Raw genomic sequence first — 27,422 nt, 5'->3', positions numbered from 1 at the left:
CAGGAATACTGCTCCTGGAAGCTGTCTCATGAGCTGGTGGAGAAAGCAGCTGGGATAGAGAAGGGATCACTAAGTCAATGATGGTTGGAGGAATCGTTTGGGATAGTAGGTGTGTGCTGAAAGTAGATAAAGGACCAAATGCGTCTATATTGCAAACTGTAATGCCCAAAAGTGGAGAGAGAGCATGGGGGAAATTATCTGTCATAGAGGCAGGGGGAGGGTTGGGATGGGGTGCGAGCTATACTGGGGACATTGATGGTGGAAGATGTGCACTGGTGGAGGGTTTGGGTATTCCATCATTGTATGACTGAAACTCAAATGTAACTTTATCTCACGGTAATTCAATTTAAAAAAAAAAAGAAGAGTTTTTTTAGTAAAAGCCAAACAAGGATAGTCACAACGGGAGAAGGGGGAATGGCAAAAGGGCGAGAGAAAGTGGGGCCTCAATTGCTTCCAGTCCTCCCGCCAGGAGAGGGCGCTGGCATGGCTGGCTATAGTGTGCCAACCCCCAAGCCCCCTCCCCACGCCTGCGCGTCCTGCCCGCCCCGCCCCCACACCGCCCCTCGCCCTCCCCGCCCCGCGCCTGCGCGTTCTGCCCCACCTCGCCCCGCCCTGCGCCTGCGCACTCCGTCCTGTCCGCCCCTCCCCGCCCCCGGCACGCTCCGCGCCTGCGCGCCCACCACGCCCCGCCCGCGCTTGCGCGTTCTGCCCCGGCCCGCCCCGCCCCGCGCCTGCGCGTCCTGCCCCGCCCCGCCCGCGCCTGCGCGCCCGCCCGGCCCGGGATGCTGCTGCCGCTGCTGCGGAGTGGCTGCTTCCCTTCGTCCTCCCCGGACGGCGGCGGCGTGGACGCGGGCGCCGGGGGCCGGCCGGCGGCGCGGCTGCAGCGCGGAGCCCACGGGCCGCCGGGGCCGCATGCGTGCATGGATCCGGGCGCCGCGCTGCAGAGGCGGCCCGGGGGCGGCGGCCTGGGCGCGGGCTCCCCCGCGCTGTCGGGCGGCCAGGCCCGTCGGAGGAAGCAGCCTCCCAGGCCGGCGGACTTCAAGCTGCAGGTCATCATCATCGGCTCCCGCGGCGTCGGCAAGACCAGCCTGATGGAGCGCTTCACCGACGACACCTTCTGCGAGGCCTGCAAGTCCACCGTGGGTGAGCGCCCGGCCCCTCGGGCACCTTCCCCGCTGGCGGACGGGGCCGCCCCCAGGGACCCCTGACCCGGTACCCGCGCTCGTGTGTCCTTGCAGCCCGGCCCGCAGCCGCTTACCGGTCACGGGTTCCCGGCGTCCGTCAGCACCTTCCAGCGCTGCTCGCGGTGCGCTCCGGGACGCCCCGGCCGGGGGGCCGGCGGGGCACGTCGGAGGGGGCCGGGAGACTGAGGGGGTCGGCGGGGCACGTCGCGGGGCACAGGGCAGAGTGAGGGCCTTGGGGCGTGTGCCCGGTGGAGCTGACCCAGGCGGGGGTCGTCGCTGGGGCCCCGAAGCGCCTTCGCCGGGCCGCGTCCGCAGGCCGCCTGACTTGGTCTCTGGGATTTTGCTCACTTCTGAAATTCCTGGTGGGGTTTCTCATGAGCACTGTCAGTGTGGGGGCGAGGAGTACACACACTTCAGCTGGCTTTGCCCATGACCTCAGCTCTCCGGGGGACGTGGCACTAGTGTAGGGGCCATACACCACCCACCGACAGAGTTGGCACAGCAAGGGAAAAAACGCTGTGGCTCCAGGTGAGAAAGTCTCAGTGTCCCGCAAGGGAAGTTTCTGCCATGAAGTCGAGGGACACAGCTTCCCTCGGTTGGTGGCGTCTGGGGCTGGCTGGCTCCTGCTTATGGGGACAGCCCCTTAGAGACTGCGCCAGTGGGCGTTCTCCCGACGGCACGGTGGGGAGGGACCAAGCCCTGGGAGAACCCGGGAAACCAGGACCGTCCTTTGGTTTGAGGACGGTTAGTTTCACCCCATAGTCTCCTGTGTGTGTGTGACTGTCACCAGGCATACATATGCCCAAGACCAACACGTTGGGACTAATTGTAAAGGGTCATCTCACAAACGGCAGTATGTGAAAATTGCTGGAAAATCAAACCCCCAGATTTCAGGGGCGTTTGTTTTTTGAGTTGAATGATTTCAGTAAGACCTTCTGGAAATACCTCTGTCCTTTGTGCCCTGTTTGTTATTAAAACATTGGCCTTGGGGTCACGATATTAAATTCCAGCAGTATCATTGTAGGTGTTCAAATATTAAGTCACTCAGTCTTGATTCACAGAAAGTCTAGAAAGTTGTTTGATTGGGACATTCCCCGGGCATGGGACTTGCTCCTGCTTGGAAGAAAGCCGAGCTTCTGTGTGAGGCCCCTGGCGAATTTCTTAAATGACGTTTATATGGTTCTTTTAGTACCTGGCATAAATAAAGTAGAATTTTAGAGCAATTCAGGATTACTGATCTTTTATGCATAGCTCCGCACTTAAAAACACATTAAAAACGCAAGAGCTGATACAGTTGTGATGTGTGCTGAAGAGGAATCAGCATCGCCTCGAGTGTGGACGAGGATTCAGTGGCCGAGGGAATGATAGGACATGAGCAAAGGTATTTGAAGGTGGGACAAAGGGGAGGGGTCTTCCACGCAAGGGCCGCAGTGGAACGACTGGGCCATGCTCTAGGGTAAACAGGGCACACTGGAGGCCTCGGCTGTCTTGCTAAGGCCTGTGGAATGTGGTTATGCTGGTGTGTGTATCCATTCTATCTTTTAGCCCTTGGAATTGAAGGCCCCTAGTGCAACCTTGGCCTGCAGACAGTGAAAGTAACTGGCTTGTGATTCTGCAGGATATTTGGGGGTAAAGGAGAAGCCAGGAGGCCAGGCAGATACGTTCCTTTGACAGGCGAGCACATGGATTTACCTGTGCACATTTCTTCCCATGCTGTGCTCTCATGCTGGAGTTCTTGTGTGGTTGGAGATTTTGTTTGGGGTTTTTATTTTGTGGAGGAGGTGGGGAGCACAGCCCAGCTGTGCTCAGGGCTTTCTCCTGGTTCTGCACTTAGGTGACGCTCAGGGAACTATATATGGAGCTGGGGGTCAAACCTGGGTCAGCCACACGCAGAGCAAACACCCTACCTGCTGCAGTATGGCTCCAGCCCCAGTGGTTGGGTTTTTGTCTCACCCCTTGTACAGCCTGTAATACTAGCTGGATGTTTATTAGCTGTGAGAAGTTCCCAGGGATAACTTCTGATCCAGAGTATGAAGATGCCTTAAGAGCTAACTAGGATTGGTGAGACAGCTTGGTAGGAGGCTGGGAGTTCAGTCTTACCACCACATGGGCCCCTGAATACCATTGGGACTAAATCCCCATCCCATTCCCGACAAGGACGAGGAGTAGCCCTTGAACCATGTGGCCCCCAGATCAAAAGCAAGCAGACAAACTAGCCCCACTGAAGTCTCTGTCTTTGAGTTGCTTTTTCCTTGCACTATCAACTCAGTAATGAATTCCTTCCTCTGGGCTGTTGCTGTGCTACCTCAGGGCTGGAGGGTGGGGTCTGAGTGATGAATGGCACATGGTATTCTGTCCACATGTGACTCAGAGCCTATGGGCAGCAAGATGACCCCAGGTTAGTGCAGGATCTTGTCCAGAGTGTTTGGGGAGCACCAAGAAAGCCCCTCCAATGAGGGAGGGGCAGTGACACGGGGCTCATAGGGGAGGCTCCTCCCTGTTGGAATGCTGTAATGATAAGTTCATCCCTCAGTTTTCTTTGGGAAAATGTGTTTAAACATGGTGCTGGAGGTGGTGTAGAATCATGCTACCTCACCTGCCTTTCCCCCTCGAGCACTGAGTTCCCGGTGTCTGTCCATTCTCTGAAGCAGGTTTGTCAGAGTTTCTCAGTGGAGAGTCCAGTGAGCTCCGGAGACTGGAGAAGAATGCAGACACCACAGATAGAGGGTGTGCATGAGGGCCTCACCTTTGTGGCACGCTGGGAAGCTGGGGTGTGCAGCACTCATGCTGTGAAGGTGGATGGGAGCATCTCCACTGAGGCCTTTGAAAGGTGACTCTGGGGGCTGGGGGCGCACAGGTGCACCCTGTCACCTGGGCGCCCCTAGAACCCCTGGGGAAACTCAGAACAATAAACAAAAGAAGAAATTTGCAGGCCCTCTAGCCTCACTTGGACTGTCTCATTAAAAGCTCAGTGGAAGGCTGGTGAGATAGTTCTGGGTGTAGATTGCCTGCCTTCCGTGGGGCTGACCCCGGTTCCATCCAGAGCTGGGAGTGAGGCCCCTCTCCCCAAGAACAAAAGCCTCCGTGGATATCCTCAGAGATTCAAGATACTGAGCTCTTAGTAAAATCCCATATGGCAAATGTTGATTTGGTTTAAAAGACACAACATTTACCTGACATAAAAAGCTTTTTTTTTGTTTGTTTTTTAAAAAAAATTGGTAGGATTGAAGAGATAGCACAGCAGGTAGGTCACTCGCCTTGCACGCAGCTGGCCTGGGTTCAACCCTCAGCACTCTGTATGGTTCCCTGAACCCCGCCAGAAGTGATCCCGAGCACAGAGCCAGGAGTAATCACTGAGCACAGCTGGATGTCGTCCAATACAAGAACAAAAGTTTTTAGTAACTGACTTATTTAATAAAAATTGTCTAGATGGGGTCTTTTCAAATGGGGTCTTGTAGTTACTTAATATGGTATAATTGAGCACAAATTGAGCATTTTTAAACATCCAGAAACAGCTTCTTTTTTTCTCTTTGGTGCCAGAGATCAAAGCAATGTCTCATGCCTATGAAAAGTATACTGTGTCCCTCACCTACAATCAGGATCCAGGAAACAGTTTTTTTTTTTTTTAATTGCTTTTTGGGTCACACCCGGCGATGCTCAGAGGTTACTCCTGGTTCTGCACTCAGGAATTACCCCTGGCAGTGCTCAGGGGACCATATGGGATGCTGGGGATAAAACCCGGGTCGGCCGCATGCAAGGCAAACGCCCTACCCGCTGTGCTATCGCGCCAGCCCCAGGAAACAGCTTTTTTAAATCTAAGAAAAGGAAAGAAAAATAACTACTTATTAGCTGTGCATATTTATCTCGGTGACATACATGCACTGTAGCACTGTCATCCCGCTGCTCATCGATTTGCTTGAGCGGGCACCACTAATGTCTCCATTGTGAGACTTGTTGTTGCTGTTTTTGGCATATCGAATACGCCATAGGTAGCTTGCCAAGTGAACACCCTACCTGCTATGCTATCACTCCAGTCCGTGACAAACAAAGACTATAAAATTATTTGTTGACTTTTGTTTTATGTCTGACTTGCTGTTGGAAATTAGCTGCTAATTTTGTTTGATTCAGAATGGTTGGGACCTGAGAGATGGTATGGGGGTATGCAAGGTTCTTGCCTTGCATGTGCCAGCCCTGGTTTAGTAACCAGCATCACTTATGTTCCCCGTTCCCCCCACCCCGCCCAACACAGGGTCAAGAGTAAGCCCTCACTACATTGATCAATAAATAATTTTGCCAGGTGGCACCCCACTCTACCCACTCTAGCAGTATTGCTTTCTAGAAAACACTCAAAACTGTTAAATTACAATTATGGTGCCTCGGCCTTTGTCTTAGACTCTACCACTTAAGGTACTTTGTTTTGCAGTAACCCTGGAAAGAACCCCCATTTTACAGTAAGATGAGGAAGCAAAGACATGAAGCAAACAACTTAATCATAGGGGCACAAGTGGTTAAGGCCAGCTTGAAATGATCGTTTTGACTGCCCCTTTCTTCGGGTGATCATTGTGAGATTTACACTTTGGGTTTTGGTGTTTGGGTTTGGTGGGGGAGGTGTATTTGGGGTCACTCTTGGTTTTCGGAGCACCTGTGGTGCCAGGGAGTATACCCAGGCCTCCTGCATGCCAAGCAAGCACCCACCCTATGGAGCTGTCTCCCGGGCCTGCGGTCACGTGCATTTTGCCTTGTGGTAGTTCTTACTTTGAGTTGGAGCTGGCCACCTTTTCTGTTTTCCTTGTAGCATCCCATCAAGACAGTGAAGGTTGGTATTAGTGAAATTGATTTTAACATTGTCCTCATTTCAGTGCTATGTATCGGATATCAAAAACAATGCTCCAGGAGTTACATTTCTTACCCTAAATAATTCCAGTGTCTTGGTTACTCAAAACTCTTTTTTTTTTCTTTTTGGGTCACACCCAGCGATGCTCAGGGGTTACTCCTGGTTTTGCACTCAGGAATTACTCCTGGCAGTGCTTGGGGGACCATATGGGATGCCGGGGATCGAACCCAGGTCGGCCGCGTGCAAGGCAAATGCCCTACCCGCTGTGCTATCGCTCCGGCCCCCGGTTACTCAAAACTCTTAAATCTCTAAATATTTATTAGGGTTTCCTTTCATATTTGGTTTATATGAGTAGAAGAATGGTTGAAGTAAAGCTGATTTTTCTGAAGAAATAAAATTTCCTCCAAAGTACTATAGACCAACTTAAGAGTTGCAGTTGTTTTTGTTTTGTTTTAAAACTAAGTAAGGGCTTAAAAAAAAACAACAAAACTTGCTATGAACTTCACCTTAAAAAAAGACTTCAAATGGAGTAGAGCCACCCCAAATTAGGAAAGACAGTATGAGAATTGGAAAGTGCTTGAAATTTATTCTGAGAACCTCTCTTGTGAAACTTCACAGCCGGGCCCCCAAGAGTCAGGCATCTTCAGGGACCCAGCCTGGACCTGCTCCCTTACGGCTGCAGTCAGTCCTGGAGTCCTATGTTGGGATGAGGGTTCGGGGCATAGGTGGGAAGAAACTTGGGTTTTAGGTGGCGGCATTTAATCAGGTGGTTTATCAGACATGGCTAGGGGAGGGCAGCATCGGGGGTCTAAGACCCAGGATCCTTACTGTAGAGCCTTATTGAAGCAGCTCTCTGTGGCTTGACCTTGGTGCCGATGGGTGTGACCAGTGAGCTTAGGCCTCCTGTGATTGGTCAGCTTTACCTCTCAGCACAAGGGCCCTTTTCGAGGGAAGATGTCGATTTGCTGCTGTTCTAAGAATGGAGGCCCGCGGTTTCTGCCAGCAAGCCCAGGATGAGCATCCGATATTAGATTGCAGCTTTAAGCTTGCATTTTGCTCATCTGTGTTCCAATGGAGTGTTCCAGGCCGTGGGGAGCTGCCTAAGTATGTCACTTGAAAGAGAATCAGGGCAGTTCGTCCAGAGTCCCCACACCACAGCCACACTTGAACTCCCAGCCAACATGATGTGACTGGATGACTCAGGGAGAGAAGTACGTGTAAGAGAACCGATGTACTGTGGTGAACATAGCATTTTCCTGCCAGCACCTGTGTGTTGTGCTGCATTTGTTGGTTGCCTTAAGCTGAGCGGCTTATGCAGCTCTTGTCCACTTCTGGTGGAGCTAAGTAGCACTCTTTCCAAGAGAGTGGGAATTTAGTTCCCATGGGGGTGTTTAGGTTGAAAGTCCATTCAAAGGCCCGGCTTAAGTGTCTGCGGCCTTTCTCTCACTATTCAACCTCACGGTGAGGAAGAGAGGTTTAATTCTGCACAAGAGAAATCCAGGTTCTTGGAGACCTAATTGGCCCAGAGCATCCGATCTTGTCTGATCTTGGAGCTGGTGCTCTCTGAAGTCTAAGAAGGTGCCTTTTGAGAACTTAGGTCCAAGTTACTGGGCCGCCTTGGATGTGAGATTTCTTTGTTTTAATTGTTTGAATTTGTAAGGAAAACATAGCTGCGTTCAGTCAACACTTAGCAGATTTGTATTGAGAGGCCGTTTATATTTATCCAGGATACCTTTGCTGTTAGTCATTTGATAGGACTGGACCTAATGAGACCTTTCATTTCACACTGTGGGGGGCGGGGTCACAGGCCATACGAAGTTTATAAAGTAACCAGGGAAAGAGGTAAAATGCTGAGCAGCTCTTCAACAGAGGAAGAGATTGATCTCGTTTTGTTTTTTTGTTTTTGATTTTGGCCCACACCCAGCATTGCTCAGTGCTCATTCCAGGTTGGGTCAGTCCTGGCAAAGCACTGGACCATATGTGGTGCCAGGGGTCTGACTGGGGATGGTTATGCACAAGGCTGGTCCCCCACCACCTTTTTTCCTTATTGTATATCTTTGGAACGAGACTAACCAGACTGCAGACTAAAACGATGCACCTAATGATCCCCATCATGCTTTTTAAAACACACTTGTTCTCTAAAACCAGGGAGCATCAGGACCTGTGAGACTCTGCGCCCTGGAGGGTGCCTTTCCTCCCTCCCTGGTCTGAAAGCTTCCACTGTTTGTGCCAGTCCTCACAGAAGGCCTTAGTTTACCCAGCAACCTGCACTTCCCTGCACTTCTCTCCATTTCCCAGGTCCCCAACCTAACCCAGGGGTTCTCGGGAAACCATTGAAGGAACAGGCCCCTCGATGAGAATTAGTCTTCTCTCTCTCTCTCTCTCTCTCCCCCCCCTTCCCCCCCCCTTTCCCTCCCTCCCTGAAGCAGCATCGACTCTACTGAGCACTAAATAATCACACACTTATGTTCCAGGTTTCGCTGAGAAGAAGAGCCTTCCCCGTCCCTTGTCACTAACAGCACCTTTGCCCTGACCCCTGCGTGTCCACTGTGCTCCTCGCCTTGCTGCTGGCCCTCTCGGCCTGGTGGCAGAGATGCTCAGGTTCTGCGGCTGGGCCTGGCCTTTTGTCCCAGTTCTGCTCCAGGCTATCAGTGTGAGTTTTAGGCAGGTGATTTAACTTCTGTTTTCTTACCACTGCGGTTTAAAAAAAAAAAAGAACAAATACTCTTTTCTACTCTCCTGGTATAGTAAATGAGAATAAAATTCCATGTACCTGGTCCAGAAAAGGCAATTAAAAATGTCAGTTGTGTGCCCTTCTAATTTATAGGACAGATACAAAACAAGACAAACCAAAGAAACCACTTTAAAAAGCAATCCTTATCCCTTTGAAATACATCCAGGTGAATATGGGACATTCATCTGTGTGTATCATGTGCCTGACATAGAAACATCTGCATGGAAACATGAGATGTGGTTATAAAATTCATTGGGCGCTCCTTGTATTTTTTATAGACTTGGGCTGAATATTAGTGATTGATTTGGATATGAAGAAAATGATACTGATCTACCATTTGATCTCCCTCTCCCCGTGAATATTAACTTCTCTTGTCAATAAGGAGCCAAAATAGCAGGAAGGATGTGGGGGTCTCGGTTCAGATAGGGAGGGGGCTGCTGTCTGTATCAGAGTACGTGACAGAGTAGTCTGTCCAAGCTGCCACTGTGTCTCACTCATATTGGATATATGTTTGTAACTCCCTCCCCGTTGACTCGGTGAGGCTGTGAGGTGAGTTAGATGCAGAGCTGGGCCCGAGTCACAGTACAGCAAGTAAGCCACTTACCTTGCATGCTTCCAATCCAGCTTCAGTCTCCCATATCTGTCAAACCATAGGATTGGTCCCTGAGTGCAGAGCCAGGAGTAAGCCCTGAGCACCACAAGATGTAATGCCGCAACTCCCCCCTCCAAAAAAAAAAACCTACCCTGAAATCAGACATCCAGGTTCAAATCTCTGTTCTAATTCTTTGCTCCTTGATGGCTTCGAGGAAGTTACCCTGAGTTTTTCATCTTATAATGGGTACAGTAGTAATATTGCAGTAAGTTTATAACAGAATATTCTGCATTGAATCGATGTACATAAAGCCCTTAGTTACGAAGCATACTAAGAGTTCATTTTATTGTGAAGGAATTATTCCCTCTCCCCCCCCCATTATTTTTTCAAATGAACTTCTTTCATCTGAATATACTTCCTTAGTGGAACCGGACTTGCCTCCTGTTCTGAATTCACACTCCTCTCCTCCCCCTGGCGTCAGAGACTGTGCCCTCTGCCTTCCTTCTCTCCCGTCCTTGCAGGGCTGTCTCTATATTCTTGCAGTCTCAGACACAGGGTGGGCTTTGTATGCCAGAGTGGAAGCATCGCTAACCTGGAGTGAAAGACAGAGCTCCTAAAATTTAGGATGTCATTAGATATTTTCAGATCTGATTAGGATTTTTTTAGATGACATACAGTCTGTTTGCTCTTTTATTAGTACTGCTTCTGAGACCGTCCAACTTTTTTTTTTTTTCACTTAAGTGAAAAATGCTTGAATGCTCATAACTTGTAGGCAGAGCATGTTTGAAGCATAGCACACATTTGGGTGCCCCTGGGGACAGTCCAGGAGTTGGAGGCCGAGACAGCCTGAGGGGGGCACTGGCAGGTGGCCACTTCCTCTGTGGGAGGTTCGCCTTCTTCAGGTTCAGTTGACTTCTTCCTCAGTTAAGTTTCCCCAGTCTATGTGAGATTGACACGGTCCTTTATTTTATCCTGCTGAAAATTCTGAAACTCTTCTCCATGGTAAAAGTGGAATCATACTGTGTGGCATTCACTGTTGGGTGGAAAGCCGGGGTCCAGACTTAAGATAGTTGTCATAAAGCCTCAGTAACATGATGAGCTCTGCTTGAACTGAAGCTCCTATTAGCGTCTACGAAACCCTTCAATTTCCTGTAAGTGTTAAGTCAAGTAAAGTCTTGCCAGAGCAAACTCCACTTTCTGGTGGAGGAGGAGGGGGAAGTGAGCAGGAGAGCAGAAGAGAGGAAGTCCTTTTGGCTGTGATCACAGGCAGGAGCCATACTGTTATTTTTGCTGCTGCAAAAGAATATGCAGAGACGATTTTGTAACTTCTTACGGCCCAGTAGAACGAAAAACAGTGATGTTTTGGAAAAGTTCTGCCGAAAAGGGGAATATAAGAATCTTAACACAGTGAGTAGGCCAATTCTTTATCCTTTTGCTAAGATTTGTGAAAGAAAAATAAATACAAAACAGACACAATGCAAAGTCATTAAGGCTTGTTCTTTGATGTCTTGATTGTGGTGATTCTGTCTTTGCAGAACATCCTGATTGTCCTCTTTCTCACCAGGACTTCAGTTATAACCAAGTCTTTCTGAGCAATGCCCTCTACTTACACCTGGCTTCTCCATCCCACTAGCATATGCTTTGACCTTGAAGCAACTTACGTTGTTTTCTCTGCGCTGGTGTCTTCATCTGTAAAATGTGTGATAGTGCTGCCTGAAATCAGGTCACGAACATGCCGTGTGTTGGGTGCCAGAGTGTGTGACCTATGTCCTCTGTCATTATTACTAAAGGGGGAAAGTCAGAAATGTCTGGGATTTAAAAAGAGCAGCCTAAACCTAAACCCATTGATTCAGGGGCTATAAGTCTGGAACCTATTTCCTTTCTGAGCTAAGTATTTTTTTGGCATTGGTACGCTTTGGGCTGGAGAGAGTGCCAGAAAAGGATGTATGTGCCAGACACCCAAGTGCTATGGTGCCTGAGCACCGCTCTATGGGAGTGATCCCCAAGCATAGAGATTAAAGTAGCCCACAGCACTGCCAGGTGTAGCCCCTGAAACAAAGGAACAAAAAAGGTTAAGTTCAAGAAAAAGCAAGGAGGTGGGCCAGGCACATGTGTCGGTAGTGAGCACTTACTTTGCATTTGTGTGTCCTTGGTTTGATTCCTGATGCTGCATGGTCCCCTGGGCATAGAGCCCAAAAAGAAAGCAAAAAGATTTAAAAGGGGGGAAAAAATAAGCAACGGTTGCACAATAGTTTGAAGACTTAACTCAGGGCCCAGCACATGCAGAGCATGTTCTCTAGTACTTGAGCCTTCTGCCTCCCCCTGAGTGATTCATGTACAGGATCACTTCCCTCTACGTGACTAATGGAATCGCCTTCCTTCACTGTGGGAGCTAAACTGTGGGAACTAAACAGCACATGCAGGGCTCAAGCACCTCCCGAGATCTCCAGGTGCTTGAACCCTGCATGTGCTGTTTTTTTCGTGTACATACCAGACCTTGATAAAGATTTATTTTATTTTATTTTTTATTTAGTTAATTTATTTATTTAATACTTTTGCTTTTTGGGTCACATCCAGCGATGCTGAGGGGTTACTCCTGACTTTGCACTCAGGAATTACTCCTGGTGGTGCTTGGGGGACTATATGGGATGCCGGGGATTGAACCTGGGTCAGCTGCATGCAAGGCAAATGCTGTGCTATCGCTCCGGCCCTAAAGATTGATTTTAAACTAGGGAGACGGAGAGCTAGCTCAGGGGTTCAAGGCACTTGCCCGGCATGCAGTTGGGTGGCCTGGTTAAATCCATGGCACCAGGTGGTCCCCCAAACATCGCCATATATGGCCCAAACAACCCTACGCCAAAATCAGGCATAGTCGAGGCAATTTTTATTCATAATAAAATAGATAGGACCTTCAGTAATAAAAGCTATGTGGGTGCAGTTTCTCTCAGAATCTTACTATGTTCAGACCTCAGTTGACCACCAGTCACTGACACCTTGCAGAGCAGGGCCAAGGAGAATAGCCCCTGTAGCTGTGGTAGGCAGTGACCGGCCGAGGGCTGTGTGTGGAAGAGGGTGTGTGTGTGTTCACTGCCCACCATCTTTTCTTTTGGTTTTGGGTCACCCCTGGTTATGCTCAAGTTATGTCAGGGCATCCTCCTGGCTTTGCACTCGGGGATCACTCCTGGCAGTGCTGGGGATTGAACTTGCACTGGCCACGTGCATGGCAAAGCCCTCCTCGTCTGAGCTCTCTGGCCTGGACTGCCTGTCTCTCAGGGATTTCAGGGTCAGTGAGGCTGTTTCTAGGATGATGCTTGTGTGCTGGGCCCCATGCACCTACTGCTGCACGCAGCAGACACAGAGTATAGGTCACTCCTTTCTTCTCCTAAGTGTACAGTTTGTTGTATGCTTCTCAGTCCAGAATCCCCTCTCCCCACCCCCGACCACCACCAAGTAGCCAGCATTTCGCCGAAAGTGTTCAGCACCAGACAGAGATGGGCTCGGCTTCTATTCCTCTGATTAATTTACTTACTGTTGTGTGCCAGACAGCCCACTGTGCTTCCAGCTTCCAGCCCACTGTGATGGTCCTCAGGGGCCATATGGAGCCCAGTCTGGCAGACCCAGGTGCTCTATAAGAGGAGACTGCAGAGAAAGGTACTGACATGCCAAGTGCGCAGGTGGGCTAGCTTAGGACAGTGACGGGCCCCATTAGCTGAGGGGATGTTGGGACTGGCAGCTGCCCCTAGTAAGCTAAGAACCTAGGGGACAAATTGTCCACAAAGGACTCTGGTTTGGTTTGTTTGGGGGCTGCACCCAGTGGTGCTCAGGGATCGTTCCTGGCACTGCTCATGTGGGCAGCTGAAGGTTGAACCCAGGCCAGTGGTGTGCCAGGGAAGCACACTGCCTTCTTTACTATCATCCCGACCCCTTAGTTGAGTGGAAATGAGTTGAGAACCCTTTTTTGCCCTTTCTGTTTATGTGCACTGATACCAGGAATCTCTTTACTAGTCCACTATTTGAGGTTTGAGGCTGTTGATGAGTTGTTACTTTTATTAAGGAGCATTGTAGTTTCTGTGGCTTGTAAATATTAAAAACAGCCCACACTAAGAGAATTGCATGTGTGGTGTGTGCTGCTGGGGCTTGAGTCAGTGCCGTGCGCGTCCACAGTGTGTGCTATACCACTGAATATATTGTTCCCAGAATGAAGTTTTACTTGGTGCAAGAAGGTGTTTAGAAATACTCTGTCGTATGTTTTGATGACCGTGTGTTTCCAAGCCTTGATGTGACTTTTCAATAGTTTCAGACTACATAGTGATGATTAGATACGTTGAAGAATTTGAGAGGACTTTTGATTATTATTATTTGGTGCCAGTGATTGAACTCAGGTCCTCACACATGGAAATCCAATGCTTTATGCCTGAGACATATTCTCAGCCCCTCGCTGTTGTATTTTATTTCAGTTATTTATCTACGGCCTGTAACAATGTGTCTCTCATTTTTTTAAAATTGAATCACCTTGAGATACACAGTTGCAAAGTTGAAACTTATCTTGACTTGGCTAAACAGATTCCCAGTTCTTTATTTTTTTTCCAGTTTTTGTTGTTGTTGTTTGTTTTTTGGGTGGGACACACTCAGCAATGCTCAGTGGTTATTCCTAGCTCTTAGCTCAGGAATTGAATCTGGGATGGTCGTGTACAAGGCAAATGCTGTACTATCTCTCTGGCCCAGATTCTTAATTTTTTTTAAGTTGTGTCTCATCTTTAGTTTGTTTCTCTATTATTATTATTATTATTATTATTATTATTATAGTTACATGGTGATATTTCCTGATTTGGAATATCAGTGACCTTTCTTTTTTGTTCATTAAACTTTGTTACAAAACAGTCCTACTATAGAATTACTAAGTTGAGGACATTGGTAGGAATAGTGTCTGGCCTGTTCAGGCTCAGAACAATTTCTGTCACAGAGAATGCCACCTAATCAAAGCAAAGTTTACTTACTTGCTTTTTTTAAGGAGTTCTTTGAGTTTACTTGAAACACCTTCGAAGAGATATTAACCAGTCAATTTCAGTAAACTAGCGGTCCCTGGGACAAGTTTTATAAAAGTTAACAGCTTCCTTGATCAGAACTATTCGGGCCTGAGAGCTTTTTGGGTTTTCTTTTTGAGCCAGAACCAACAGAGCTTAGGTCTACTTCCAACTTTGTGCATGGGGTGGCTCCAGTGGTTCTCGGGAGACCTTGTAGTGGCAGGGACACGGCGGACCTCCTGCACGCAGAACTTGCACTCAGCCTTTTGAAGGTCTCCCCAACCATCAGCGAAAGCTAATAAACGAGACCCTCAAAACAACAGTGAAATAGAATATAGAGTGATGACAAAACAGGGCTTTCATTTATAAATTGTCATCACAGAATAATGTGGGGAGGCCTTAACTTCATGCTGATGGCTGAGAAACAGGATTTCTTTGAGGGGGGCCAGTGTTTGTTTTTGTCACTGAGCTGTGATTTTAAGATTTGAGACAAAGCCATTATCTCTGTACTGTGCCTTGGAGGCTCTGGCTTTAGTCTTGTTGTTGTCTTTCAGTTGAGTCATTCGGGAACTCAAGAGTTTTGCTGGTGCACAAACCAGCTTCCTGTTTGCAGGCTGTCATCTGACTTCTGAAAGCAAATCAGCCACAGAACTGAAAGTGAAATTGAATCCATCAGCTCAGGCTGGGTGGCGTCTGAAATATTGTCGGAGTGAGAGGTGCAGAACCGAACTGCCATGGACTTCTGCCCACTCTGTTTTCTGGTGCCTGCCACTTCTGCGCAGACGTGTGTCCTGCTATTCACAGAGGGCAGCCATATGTCTGTTGCCTCACCGTCAGCTCAGCATCAGACCCTGCAGTAAGGGCCCGGGAGTGGGTGCCTGAGTCCTTTGCGTGTCCACTCTGGGACCCTGTACAGGCCACACCAGGGAGCCCAGGGCTGTTGGCAGTCACCATCAGCCTCTGGATCTAGGTGGCAGCCTTTTAGTTTATTGCTCTTTGTGAAAAAGGAGCTGGAGCGGTAGCACATCGGTAGGGCATTTGCCTTGCACGCAGCCGACCGGAGTTCGATTCCTCTGTCCCTCTTGGAGAGCCAGAAAGCTACCCGTGGTGTATTCGATATGCCAAAAACAGTAAGAAGTCTCACGATGGAGACGTTACTGGTGCCCGCTCAAGCAAATCGATGAACAATGGGATGACAATGATACAGTGATACAGTGGGAAAACTGAAAAAATAGTTTGGAAATAAGGTTTTTGTTGAGTTAACTTGCGGGCCATGCCCAGCAATGCTCAGGGCTTATTCCTGACTCCACACTCAGCAGTTACTCTTGGCAGTGCTTGAGGACCATATGAGGTGCTGGGGATTAAATCTGGCTCAGCTGCATGCAAGGTAGGAGCCCTATCTGCTGAACCGCCAGCCCCTTAAGTTTTGCTTTAGAATCATATCGCATAGACAGAAGAAAAGTTGGATTAAGAAATGTATCTGAGGACTGGAAAGAGAGGATGGCCCGTAAGGTGCTTACCATGCAGGAATCCAACAGTTGCATCCTGGTACCCACGTATGGGCTCCCGTGCATCCCTTGGTGTAGCGGGGTGTGAGCCCCCCCAAAAATAGAACAAATAGATAAAAGTTATCTGAAGCGTCAAGGATTCAAAAGGGACAAAGTGCTACATGATTTAATATTAATAGCAAGATGAATAAATTTAAATAAGGTATGTTTGTTTATGAATAAAAATACTTATCCACAGTTTTGGCTGTATAATAAAAAGATTATTTATAGTTAGCTGCTTATTTTGTGGATGCCAGAAACGTAGTAATAATCTAAATTCAGACTTAGATTGTTGAGGCCTGAGAGATGGCTCAGCTGGGGGTGTGCTTTGCACTTGGGAGGCCCGGCTGAACCCCACAGCCAGCCACCCACCCCCGGCACTGAGGGAGTGCTGAGCCAGGTGTGGCCCCCAAAGAAAGGACTACAACAGCCAAAAAGCCAAAGTGCCCAGGAAATGGACTAAGGCTGTTTGACACCAAGATGACATTTTACTGTTCAGGAATTTTTCTCATGATTGCATTCTTTTATTTAAAGTCATCTGTTATATAGTAGAAGGATAATATCCATGGCTAAAGAAAACAGGGCTAGAAGGACTGGTCAGTGGTTGGAACTAACCACAGGGGTGTGCGTGGCTGAGGTTAGGTAAGATAGAAAAGACCAGTATGACAATAATCACGCTAAGTACGTAAAGGGATATTCTTGATAAACTTTCAGTGTCAGTATTGCAAACCACAATGCCCAAAAAGTGGGGTGGGGAGTCAGAGAGAGAGAGAGAGAGAGAGAGGTGGGGGGGGGCGCCTGCCATATAGGGGGCGGGGAGTGTAGAATGATGAGAGGGAACCTGGGGACGCTGGTGCTGGGAAATGTACACTGGTTAAGGCATGGGTGTTGGGTCACTGTATGCCTGAAATCCAATCATGAACAGCTTTGTAATAGTCTGTCTCAAAATGATTCAGTTAAAAAGTTTTTTAAAAAAATAAATATTTTTAAAGTTATTTTTTAGGAAACTTATCATATACAAATATTTGTAAAATACTTTTTATGCTAAACTTACAAGTAGTGATTATATTTTTAATAACATGCTGAACAGTTATACGGGGGAGCAGCAGTTTGGTATCAGGCTGAGCACACGACCAGTCACAGATATGGCTGTGCTCCTGTTTCCCCTTGGGAACGGGTGGTGGCAGTTCCTCATGTTCTGTCAGTACTGTCGTTTATAAGGAAGATGGGGGTTTTTTTTGTGTGTGACATAATTGCATCTTTATTGTTCTCTGCTTAATCTTCATTTCTTTTATTTACAGGTGTTGATTTTAAAATAAAAACTGTTGAGCTCCGAGGAAAGAAAATTAGATTACAGATCTGGTAAGTTGGAACACCTAGCTCTCCCCACTAACTTCTCTGTGCTAACAATCCATATGCTTGTCTAACGAAATTAACTTTGAGCTGGTTTGTCCTACTTTTCTTTTTCATTTGCTCATTAAAGGAAAAAAATGAACAGTGTTTTCTGCAAGAAAGAATTTGGGGGCCAGTTTTATTCCCCATTGCATTTGTACACCACGAGTAGTGGAAAGTGTTTGCTTTAAGGAGGCCAGGTTTGAACCTTTCTCTGTATGCCTGTTTTCCAGTCATTTGACATAAGTCCTGGCTGCCCCCCCCACCCCCCGAAGTGATGGCTTAGAGGCTCGAGCCAGGCTTTATTTGAAGGCAGTCGGAGTCACTCGAGTACATTCCTGGCCAGATTCGGCCCCGCCTGCTTCCAGGCTCGCTGCTTGCGGCCCTGGGAGCCCAGCAGCTGCGGGATGTATGCTGCTTCCTGCTGGGCCACTGGTGCCCGCCGTCACCCAGCCACTCCTCTGTCACATCCCAGTCAGGACTGAGGCAGGCCCCACTGTGTGCCTAGGAGCCCCTACAGCGGCGGCACTGCAAGGTTCACCTGTTGGGGGGTGGGGGTAGCGTGTTCTGGTGGCGGTCTCGCCATGGCCAAGGTGAGGCGTTCGGAGAACCCTGTTTGGTTTTCGTCCCCCCGTCTGCAGCATACTCAGCTTACTAACTCCTCTCGGCAGGTCACCTCAGCTCTGAGTGTGTGTCCACCGTGTGTGTGTATGTGCTTTCATCCGCGCTAATCGCTGCCTCATCTGTGGCGTCACCGGTCACCTAATGCTTGAGTGTTAGTGCCATGCCTTCATTCTCCATCCGTGTCCCTGGCTGGGTCACAGCTGCTGCTGAGTCAACATTGCTTGCCTCCGGGAGGTATCTGAGGTAATGTCTGCACCTAGTCACCTGTCACTCTCCCTAACCCACTTTAAGGATTTCTGTGTTCTTATATGTTTACTGTTTGTAGTTTGGGTTTGGGGCTTGATTATAAAATAATTAACATCTCTCCTCAATACTTAGTAACAGAAAATGGTTATTTCTTGTTCTGCTGACACCTGAATGAAAAGCAGCAGACTTGCACATTGTTGCCAATTTTTTTAAACTCCAAAACTGGTCCAAAGTAGCTTTCAAAGAAACTGTCATAATAATTATAAGTTGGTGGGTTTTGTTTGTTTTGCTTTTTGTGTCACACCTAGAGATGCTCTGGGGTTATTCCTGGTGGTGCTCAGGGGACCATATGGGATGCCAGGGATCAAACCCTGGTCAGCCACTTGCAAATCAAACGCTCTCCCTGCCGTCCTGTTGCTCTGGTCCTTAATTATAAATTCTTTAAAAGAATGACCAACTTTCGAAGAACTCCAGGTATGACACCCTGTGTGGCTAGCACCTCTGAAGGAGATCCTTCCTGATGAAGAGTTGGCCTTGCAAAGGAGCACAGCCACCATTAGGTAGTGACGCATTGTGGCCTGGGAAAGACGTCTCAGTGTTAATAATTCAGTGTCCTTCCCAGGCTGTGGTTGTGCCTGACTCTCAGAATGTGTCCTGATGTCCCTCCGGGGCCTCCCCGGAGCTCTGCTGACTAAGGCTGCAGGAGACAGATGATGCTTCTGAATCTCATTGCAGTGCTGTTGGAGCCGATGCAAGGAGCTCTGCCCTCTGAAGCATCCCCCCAACCTCTCCCGGGTGGGAAAGTGTGCCGGCACAATTCCAGAATCACGTCAGTACCTCCCCCAAACGCCTCTCCTTGTACTGCTTCTGGGCTTGATCACAGGTCTTTAAAACTTGCACAGCATTAGTGAAGACTGTAGCAGAGAGTGGAAGAATGAGATTCACTGCATTTCATTCTAAGGACAGTTGCATGGAGTATCTGGTGACTTAGTTAAAATCAAACTTGTCTTTTCCTGAAGGGTTTTTTGGTAGTAAATAATAGACCACAGAAAGCTGCTTGTTAATCACATAGGTTTTGAGTTTAGGGCCACACCCAGTGGTACTCAGGGCTTACTTTGTGCTCAGGGATCCTTCCTGGCAGTGCTCAGGGGAACCTTACACGATCCCGGGCATCAAACCTGGGTCAGCTATGTGAAGACAGGCACCCTACCTGCTATACTATCACTTCAGCTCTTCAAAGTAAAATTTTTTTGTTCTGATGTATTTGACTTGAAGTGTTAAAATGCTTTTTTTCCTCCTTTTTGCACTTCAGTATGCAGAATGGGGATGTATTGGAGTCAAGCTTCACTATTTAAGGTGGCATGTGGCTTGTTTTTTGGTTGATTTTTTTTTTAATTATTTTTTTATTAATTATTTATTAATTAGTTTTAGTATTTGGCTTTTTTGGGTCACATCCAGCGATGCTCAGGGGTTACTCCTGGCTCTGAACTCAGGAATTACTCCTGGTGGTGCTCATGGGGTATGAGATGCTGAGGGATCAAACCCAGGTCAGCTGCGTGCAAGGCCAATGCCCTTCCTGCTGTACTATCACTCCTGCCCCAGTATGTGGTTTGTTTTGGACATAGGGTCAGTCCTTTTGCCATTGTTGCTGTTGCACTCTTTGCTGTTATTCTGTCACCAGTCCATGGCAGAAAAGGAAACAGTGTTGGAACAAGCTTGTCAAACTCAGTGGGCTGTGCCCTGCTAATAATAGTTCTGTTCTGACTTAGTAGACTATCGCTCTGATGGAAACAGTGCCAGTCTGTTTTTATGGAAATGTCTTGTTAGAAGAAATCACTTTCTTTTTGATGATTTCTGGATGTAGCCAATCTGAGAAAATAGTTACCAGAGATTCCTAAAAAGTTAAAATACCCGAAGTTGCAATATCATTGTCACCTTTTTTGGTTTAGTTTTGGGGGCTTCACTCAGTGGTGCTCAGAGCTGGGGGATTCATCTCTGATGCCAAGGGTTGAACCCAGATTGACTGTGTGCAAGGCAAGAGCCCTATACCAGGTGTACTGTCTAGCCCTTGACACATTTTATAGCATTGCCGCAAATCTCAGTTCCTTGATTATCTGTGGTCAGAAGAAAAGAGTAACGGCCAGAGAAATAGAACAGGGGTTGGACACCTGCCTTGCATGCAGCCGCCCAGATTTCTGGCACTGTCTCGACCACAGTGTCGCCAGGTCTGGGCCCTGAGCCCAGAGCAGGGAGAGGAGGCCCAGGCACTACTGGGTGGGTTCCAAAACCACCTTTTCCCCCTCAAAATAATTATTCTCAGCTTTGCAGTTCAGATATTCCTGTGTGTATGTAAGTTAATTTATGACCCATTAAGTGCCCAGGATTCCAGAAGTCCTTTTGTAAATTGGCTCTTTGTACATATATATATTTCTGAATCTTCAGGTGAAGTTTCATTTTTAGAAATCCTGAAGAATTCCCCTTCAGTCTATTTTTGTTTCAAAAGATCAAAGGCTGATGCCTTCCCCATTGCACAGTTCACCATTTGCTGGGGCAGGTTTATCGAGGCCCTTGTGAGCCAGGCTGCTGGGCAGAGCGGCCTCACCCTCCTGGACCTTGGAGGGGAGACTGCAGGGGCTTTCTCTGGCGCTCCGGACCCAAAACCAATGTGCGAGCTGGACTTGTGCAGGCTTTGTTTTGTTTATCACAATAATGCATCACTAGGGGAACCTAAATTGGCAGCTAGTTCTCTGAATGGAGCCAGAAGTTACAGCACCTTCATCATAGCTGTTCCGGGGAACCCAGTCAGCCCCTCGTGAGCTGCACTTGTCAGCAAAGTCAGGTGCTACTTATGTGGGTTAAAGGGCTTCACTTAGATACCCTGGGTTTGCTCACCACTCATGGGGGACTTTAACTTGACGTCAGGACGCTGAGCTCAGTGCAGACAGTCGTCCAGAGCAGCGGGAGTGGTGCCCCGGTGGCTCGCTGCCTGCCACAGCCCAGCCGCCTCTCCTGGCGGGTCAGCAGCAGTGCTCTCAGGAATGTCGCCGGGATTATCTGTGCGCCAGGCTCACAAAGCCAGGAAGCACAGGACTCAGTAACACCCTCTGATTCCCTGTATGTCATGGTGTTCACTCCATTCCTCCATTCACTTCCTGTTGGCGTGTTGGACATTGGGGGCAGGAGCGGCAGCTAATGGGATGTGGTCAAGTGTGCGTCTGTGATTTACAACCTCAGGTTACCTCAGACATCTAATGTCTTACACTAGGAAATAGACGTAAAGCTAATGGTAGTGTGCAGGAGCGCCCTGGAGATGGGTTAAGAACTAAGATACTACGTTTATCCTAATGATAATTGCTGCATGAAATTTCATACCAGGAAGACATTTTATTTTAAATAAAGTGAAGATTCTGCTGTGCTCTGAATTTTTAATAACTTTAGGTAGATTAGTATAGAAGCCACTTTTCTTTCCACACTTTTATTATGACTGTTATAACAACACCCTGCTGCCAGGAAGGAAGTTCAGAATGCTGGTGGGCGTGATTTGCACACCGGAGGCCCAGGTTCCATCCTGGAGATCGGATGATCCCCCTGAGCCCCTGAACACTCTCAGGTGTGACCCAAAGCAAATAAACAGAACTTGATTCAAAAAACATTTTGATGTAACCAACTCAACAGAGCTATCCGAGGAGCAACGGCGAGTAGGTAGGAAGAGTGTGTCTCATGCCAATATGCATTGCGGTAGAGCTGCTTGCTCTGATGGTGGTTTGGAAACCAATGTCTTGCTGCTATCTCTTAGGGACACAGCAGGTCAAGAGAGATTCAACAGCATTACCTCAGCTTATTACAGAAGTGCCAAGGGGATCATACTAGTATATGATATCACCAAGAAAGAGACATTTGATGATTTGCCAAAATGGATGAAGATGATTGATAAAGTAAGTTTCCTCTTTTTCTCTCAGATGTGGGGGGCTAGTGATGTGGCTTGGTCGAGGGCAGGCTGGCACTCAGGAGGCCTCGGGTTTGATCCCCATACCAGAGTAGAAGGGAGGGAGGGAGGGAGGCAGGCAGGCAAGGAAGAAGGAAGGTAGGTAGGTAGGTAGGTATTACTCATACTTCATGGCACATGCTTTTCTGTACAAAATATCCTTTGAGCCCTATTACAACACTCCCAGAAGATTGATTCTGTCCCAGATGAGGCAAATTTTTTTCCTGGTACCCTGAACTGTTGACATCTAGTCATGTATTTAAAATTTAATTTTAAGTTTGGACTGTCAGTGTACCGAGTGTGCTTTCAGTGAGGCTGTCTGAAATGTGCCAGGAGAGCCCGGGAGATGACTCAGGGCTGGAGCACATGAGCCTTGAGTCCTGTCCCCAACATCTCATGGTTGTCTCCACCCCCCCACCCCCCCCCACCCCCCCCTCCCGCGTGCCACGGCCAGAAACCAAGCTGTATGGGAGCAGCCCTAGAATGGAGTGACCCCCGCCCTCCCCCCCAAATAAATAGACTGCTAGAGGCCTGGCACATAGTGTGAGACGTCCAGCCTGAGAAGGAGCATCTGCCCACATCCTCAGCCTTTCACCAGACCCTGATTTCCTCCATCCTGAAGCCCTCAGATTGTGCTCCTACGGGAACAAGGGTGCGGCAACCTCACTACAGCTACCTCCTCAGAGTCTGGTCTCGAGCTGCGACTCCCTGCAGGGAGCCCCACCCTGAAGCGCCTCCCTCTGCAGCCCTGTGTCCTGAGGAGAGTGTGCTCCTTCCTCCTTGTGCCCTAAGCACTGTGTCTTGAGAGCACTGTGTCTTGAGACGGGGGTGCTCCTTCCTCTGAGAGCACTGTGTCCTGAGAAGGCATGCTCCTGCTCTTCCTGCAGCCTGAGCACTGTGTCCTGAGGATGTGTGCTGAGACGGCATGCTCCTTTCCCCGCATGCCCCGGCCTGTCCCCTGTGTGGGTCAGCACTGACTCTGTGGGTGCTGCCTGGGTCTCACCAGCAGTCACCCAAGAGCTCACACATGCCATCAGTCCTGCTTGTCACTGTCGCAGTTAGAGCTGTGGGTGGCTTGAGGGGGGCAGGTGCAGGTCAAGTTCCTGGGGTCTGCGGGGCCTCCAGGAAGGACACGAGGTGAGTGGAGCGCACTGGAGGAGGCTGGAGCAGCGTTTGCTGAGGAACAAGTGCAGTTGCGTGGGTTTGTGCTCACATCTCGTTTGGCGGCACACGGGCAGTGCTTGAGGACCGCCTCGGGTTGCTCCTGGCACAGTGCTGGGATTCACACAGTCTCCTGAAATGCCAGTGTGTACCCAGCCCTTGGAGCCCTCTCCCTGCACCAATGACTTTAATATTTTTTGAGGAGTTTCTATTATGCTTTCTAAATAAAAGGCTTTATCGCCTAACTTTTTTCCTGATTATAAAATTGAAATGTTATTATATACCATACTGTATATAATATATACTCAAATTAAGAGAAGCCCCAAAGTCAATTTTTAAATCTATAGTCAGCTTTCCTTAAAAGCCAGATTGAATCCGGAGCTGGAGCAATAGCACAGCGGGTAGGGTGTTTGCCTTGTACATGGCTAACCCGGGTTCAATTCCCAGCATCCCATATGGTCCCCTGAACACTGCCAGGGGTGATTCCTGAGTGCAGAGCCAGGAGTAACCCCTGTGCATCTCCAGTTGTGACCCAAAAAGCAAAAAAAAAAAAAAAAGCCAGATTGAATCCCCACTCCATTTAGTTATTTTATTCAAGAAGGGTGTGTGTGTGTGTGTGTGTGTGTACACTACATTCCTTTTTCTACCTTATGTCACGTTATTTATTCTTTTGTTCAACTTTAAAGGTTTACTTTTGATTGCCCATCATCTTGATAGAGAGCTTTGCCCGTGTTTTAAACCATTTCTTTAGGACATTTTCTGAGTTCTTACTGGTTATAGTCCAAAGCTGTGGTTGCTGATGCCTGTAATTACCGGGGGCTTTATAAAATGCCGTCAGCCTACAGCACTTTCTTGCATACCAGTAACCATTCGGATTCTGCTCTAAGCTTGTGGAGTGAAGGAACATACCGGTGAAGTGTCAGGCTTATATTTCTTCGTGATGATGCCCATTTTTGAAATGCAGCTTCTTTTGAAATTCCACAGTATGCTTCAGAAGATGCAGAACTTCTCTTAGTTGGAAATAAGTTGGACTGTGAAACTGACAGAGAAATCAGCAGACAGCAAGGAGAAAAGGTGAGAGCCTGAGATGACGCAGTGCAGGCAGGCCCCTTGGTTCAGTGAGGAACAGACTCAGTAGACATTTTACTTTAAAATCTTAGGAGATAACCATATGGTCATTGTTCACATCATCCTCATTTGTTGATTTTTTTTTTTTTAACTTCCTTAGTTCAAATTCGTTTTGGAAGGTGAGCTGGGGAACACAATATACACGGCACTATTACCTAATTCAGAGACTCCCAGACAGAATTTGCCACTGTTCCCTTTTCAGGGAGGAAAATAAAAGCCATTCAGTGTCCTCTGGAAGGTAAAAAAATCATCCTTCTGTAAGGAACCAACAGGAAATGCCCCCAAGACCTTCCCTCCCCTATCGGTCCGGGCCCAGGAAGCACCATTGCCCACGGAGGTGGAACAGAGATCTAACCTGACATTTTATGTAAACTCTTTTTCATTGTAAGGTTTCATTTTTGATTTTCTCTTTCTCTAATGTTCTTAACTTTATTCGGAGATTCCACGATGCATTTTAAATGTCGCATGTTAGTTTTAACACTTGGGCAAGTAATTTGAGTTCTTGATCTTGATGTGCCCTTTGGGGTTTTATTTTATGATTTATGAAGAATGTGGGTATTGGGGGCTGGAGTGATAGCACAGCGGCTAGGGCGTTTGCCTTGCACGTGGCCGACCCGGGTTCAAATCCCAGCATCCCATATGGTCCCCTGAGCACCGCCAGGGGTGATTCCTGAGTGCATGAGCCAGGAGTGACCCCTGTGCATTGCTGGGTGTGACCCAAAAAGCAAAAAAAAAAAAAATGTGGGTATTTATTTGCTGCAGTTGAGAACTTGACATTTGCGCACACTTGGGGCTTAGCAGCCCTCGGACTTTCCCCTCTGCGAGGACCCTGGGCTGAGATGCAGCCACACAGGAGGAAGAAAGCTCATTTTGTTTGATTTTTCTCCCCCCACCCCCAGTTTGCACAACAGATAACTGGGATGCGGTTCTGTGAAGCCAGTGCCAAGGATAACTTTAATGTGGATGAAATTTTTCTGAAACTTGTTGATGACATTCTGAAAAAGGTAAAGAAAAGTGAAGTAAATGATGAAGAAAATATTTCATTTGGAACCTGTTTCCATTACTGGTTTTGGTTGGGAATCTGATTTAGATAGGGGAGTCTCGAGCCCAGTGAAGCCCAAGGCCCCAGCTCTTCCTTATGCAGGGTTTCCAGTGCCCTGAGAGTAGATGGCCGCCACTGTTCTCCCCAGATTAGTTCGGGCACTCTAAATTTGCCATTCTTGGAGCTCATGCCTAGGTTTGATCACCAGCACCCCAGGTTCCCAGCACATTGTCAGGAGCAACCCCCACACACAGAGCTAGGAGTGGAGTAACCTCTGAGCACTACTAGGTATGGCCCCAGCCAAAAAGCATGTGCCTGAAGTAACCTCTGAGCACCACCGGGTGTGGCCCAAAAACAAAAAGAGGGGATAAAACCAGTAGCAGAACCAGTTTTGTTTTTATTTATCGCTGCTTTGAATTTTAATTTTACTGAACTCTATGAAAATACATGTTTATTTGTCACTTTTGCAGCACACCTAAATGATGTTGGCTGGGCAGTTTTCATGTCCATCTCATCAGGGGATACGAATCGCCCTGAAACTTAGCTTTTAGTTTTTGTCTGAGGTATATGAATTAGTTAGATAATTAACTTGATGGTGTGGTAAGCATGTTATGCAAAAATACTTCATCTTTAAATAATTGTACAATTTACAAAGCACTTAACACTTATGTCCAGAGATTTACGTGCAGATTTTCTCCTGTTCATCTTAGATGCCTCTGGATATTTTAAGGACTGAGCTGTCCAATAGCATCCTCTCCTTGCAACCAGAACCTGAGATCCCACCAGAACTGCCTCCACCAAGACCACATGTCCGATGCTGTTGATTTGCTACTTCGGAGACAAAGTGGAAATATCCTGGAAAGGGGAAAGTGTTCTATTCTGCACTACAATCGTTTTGACAATTTCCTTTCGCACTTTGTAATCCAAGTCAGAGCTATACACTAACTTGTAAATATGCCAATATGCAATCCTGGGTAAGTTTTGGTTGTAAATCACATATTCCCCCCAAATTATTTTTCATTGTCCCAGTGTATAGTGTACATGCACTGGGAATCATAGTACTTCTAATATGAAGATTGGATATGGAAGAAATGAAAAGTATAATGTTTTCTTGAAATAAGTATTATTGTCCTTGGTAATTATATTATGAGGACAGAGGATATTCTAATAAGAAAGAATGTGGTGCTTTGCTTACTGTTTTAAGGAAAATTTGTAAAAACAAAAGACTTTTGGGGGGAAAAAAGCTACCTTAAGTGCTTTTTCTTTATAAGACATTTTCCTCAGCTGTAGCATCTTTGAAATAATAGAGTGTTTCTTCCACAAAGCAAAGCTCTGTCCATGGCCGGCATTGAAGGTTATTTATTGATATGTAATGGTAGAATGTCACTACTTAGAGTGGAGGATTTGACTTGGTTCTGAGGCCGCAGAATCTCTTACTGTTTCCTAGTGGACACATACCTTAAGCTTTTAAGATCTACAAAGATTCAATGAAGAAATGTTTTTGAAATTAATCAAGATTTTAAAACAACGCTGCTGTCCTAAACAAATCCTGTTTAAAGGAATTTTAAAGAGATACATTTACTATATCAAAGAGAATACATGTATCTGCCTAAACATTCTATACCTTTGTAATGATAAAAAATTTCTCCCCATATGGTGAAGCTTATTCATCTATTAAGCATAGGCTGTGTTCCTCTTTTATTTTTTCTTTTTCTTTCTTTCTTCTCTCTCTCTCTCTCTCTCTCTCTCTCTCTCAATTTGTGAACCCTCTTTGGTATATCTTTTATTAAACTGCACTGTTTTGTTTAGTCGAGGTAAAGGTAATGATGTATTTGAATAACTCAGCGTGTCGAGTGTTGTGATATGAAAAGCATTGTGGTCTTTCTACACTAATGAAGTACAAATAAAATTTTGTATTTATGAATGATA

General features: G+C 47.4%; 1 protein-coding gene across 1 annotated transcript; it reads left to right on the top strand.

Annotated features, from left to right (window-relative positions):
- Positions 1-745: 745 nt before the first annotated feature.
- On the top strand, positions 746-27,422 carry RAB12 (RAB12, member RAS oncogene family). Its single transcript, XM_055128940.1, has 6 exons — positions 746-1,143; positions 17,217-17,277; positions 21,974-22,112; positions 24,308-24,397; positions 25,351-25,455; positions 26,204-27,422. The coding sequence occupies exons 1-6, from the start codon at positions 783-785 to the stop codon at positions 26,315-26,317; spliced, it is 870 nt and encodes a 289-aa protein (XP_054984915.1). The 5' UTR covers positions 746-782; the 3' UTR covers positions 26,318-27,422.

Source organism: Sorex araneus, chromosome 2, assembly GCF_027595985.1.
Source record: "Sorex araneus isolate mSorAra2 chromosome 2, mSorAra2.pri, whole genome shotgun sequence".
Classification (NCBI taxonomy): domain Eukaryota; kingdom Metazoa; phylum Chordata; class Mammalia; order Eulipotyphla; family Soricidae; genus Sorex; species Sorex araneus.
Note: the sequence above shows the minus strand (reverse complement) of the source record. Positions and strands in the feature narration are given on the sequence as shown.

Excerpts from the sequence above, each read along its gene's own strand:
- RAB12 (XM_055128940.1), top strand. The coding sequence starts at position 783 with ATGCTGCTGCCGCTGCTGCGGAGTGGCTGCTTCCCTTCGTCCTCCCCG. Across the intron at positions 17,278-21,973 it reads AAAATTAGATTACAGATCTG|GGACACAGCAGGTCAAGAGA; the intron begins GTAAGTTGGAAC and ends GCTATCTCTTAG. Across the intron at positions 24,398-25,350 it reads GCAGACAGCAAGGAGAAAAG|TTTGCACAACAGATAACTGG; the intron begins GTGAGAGCCTGA and ends CCCCACCCCCAG.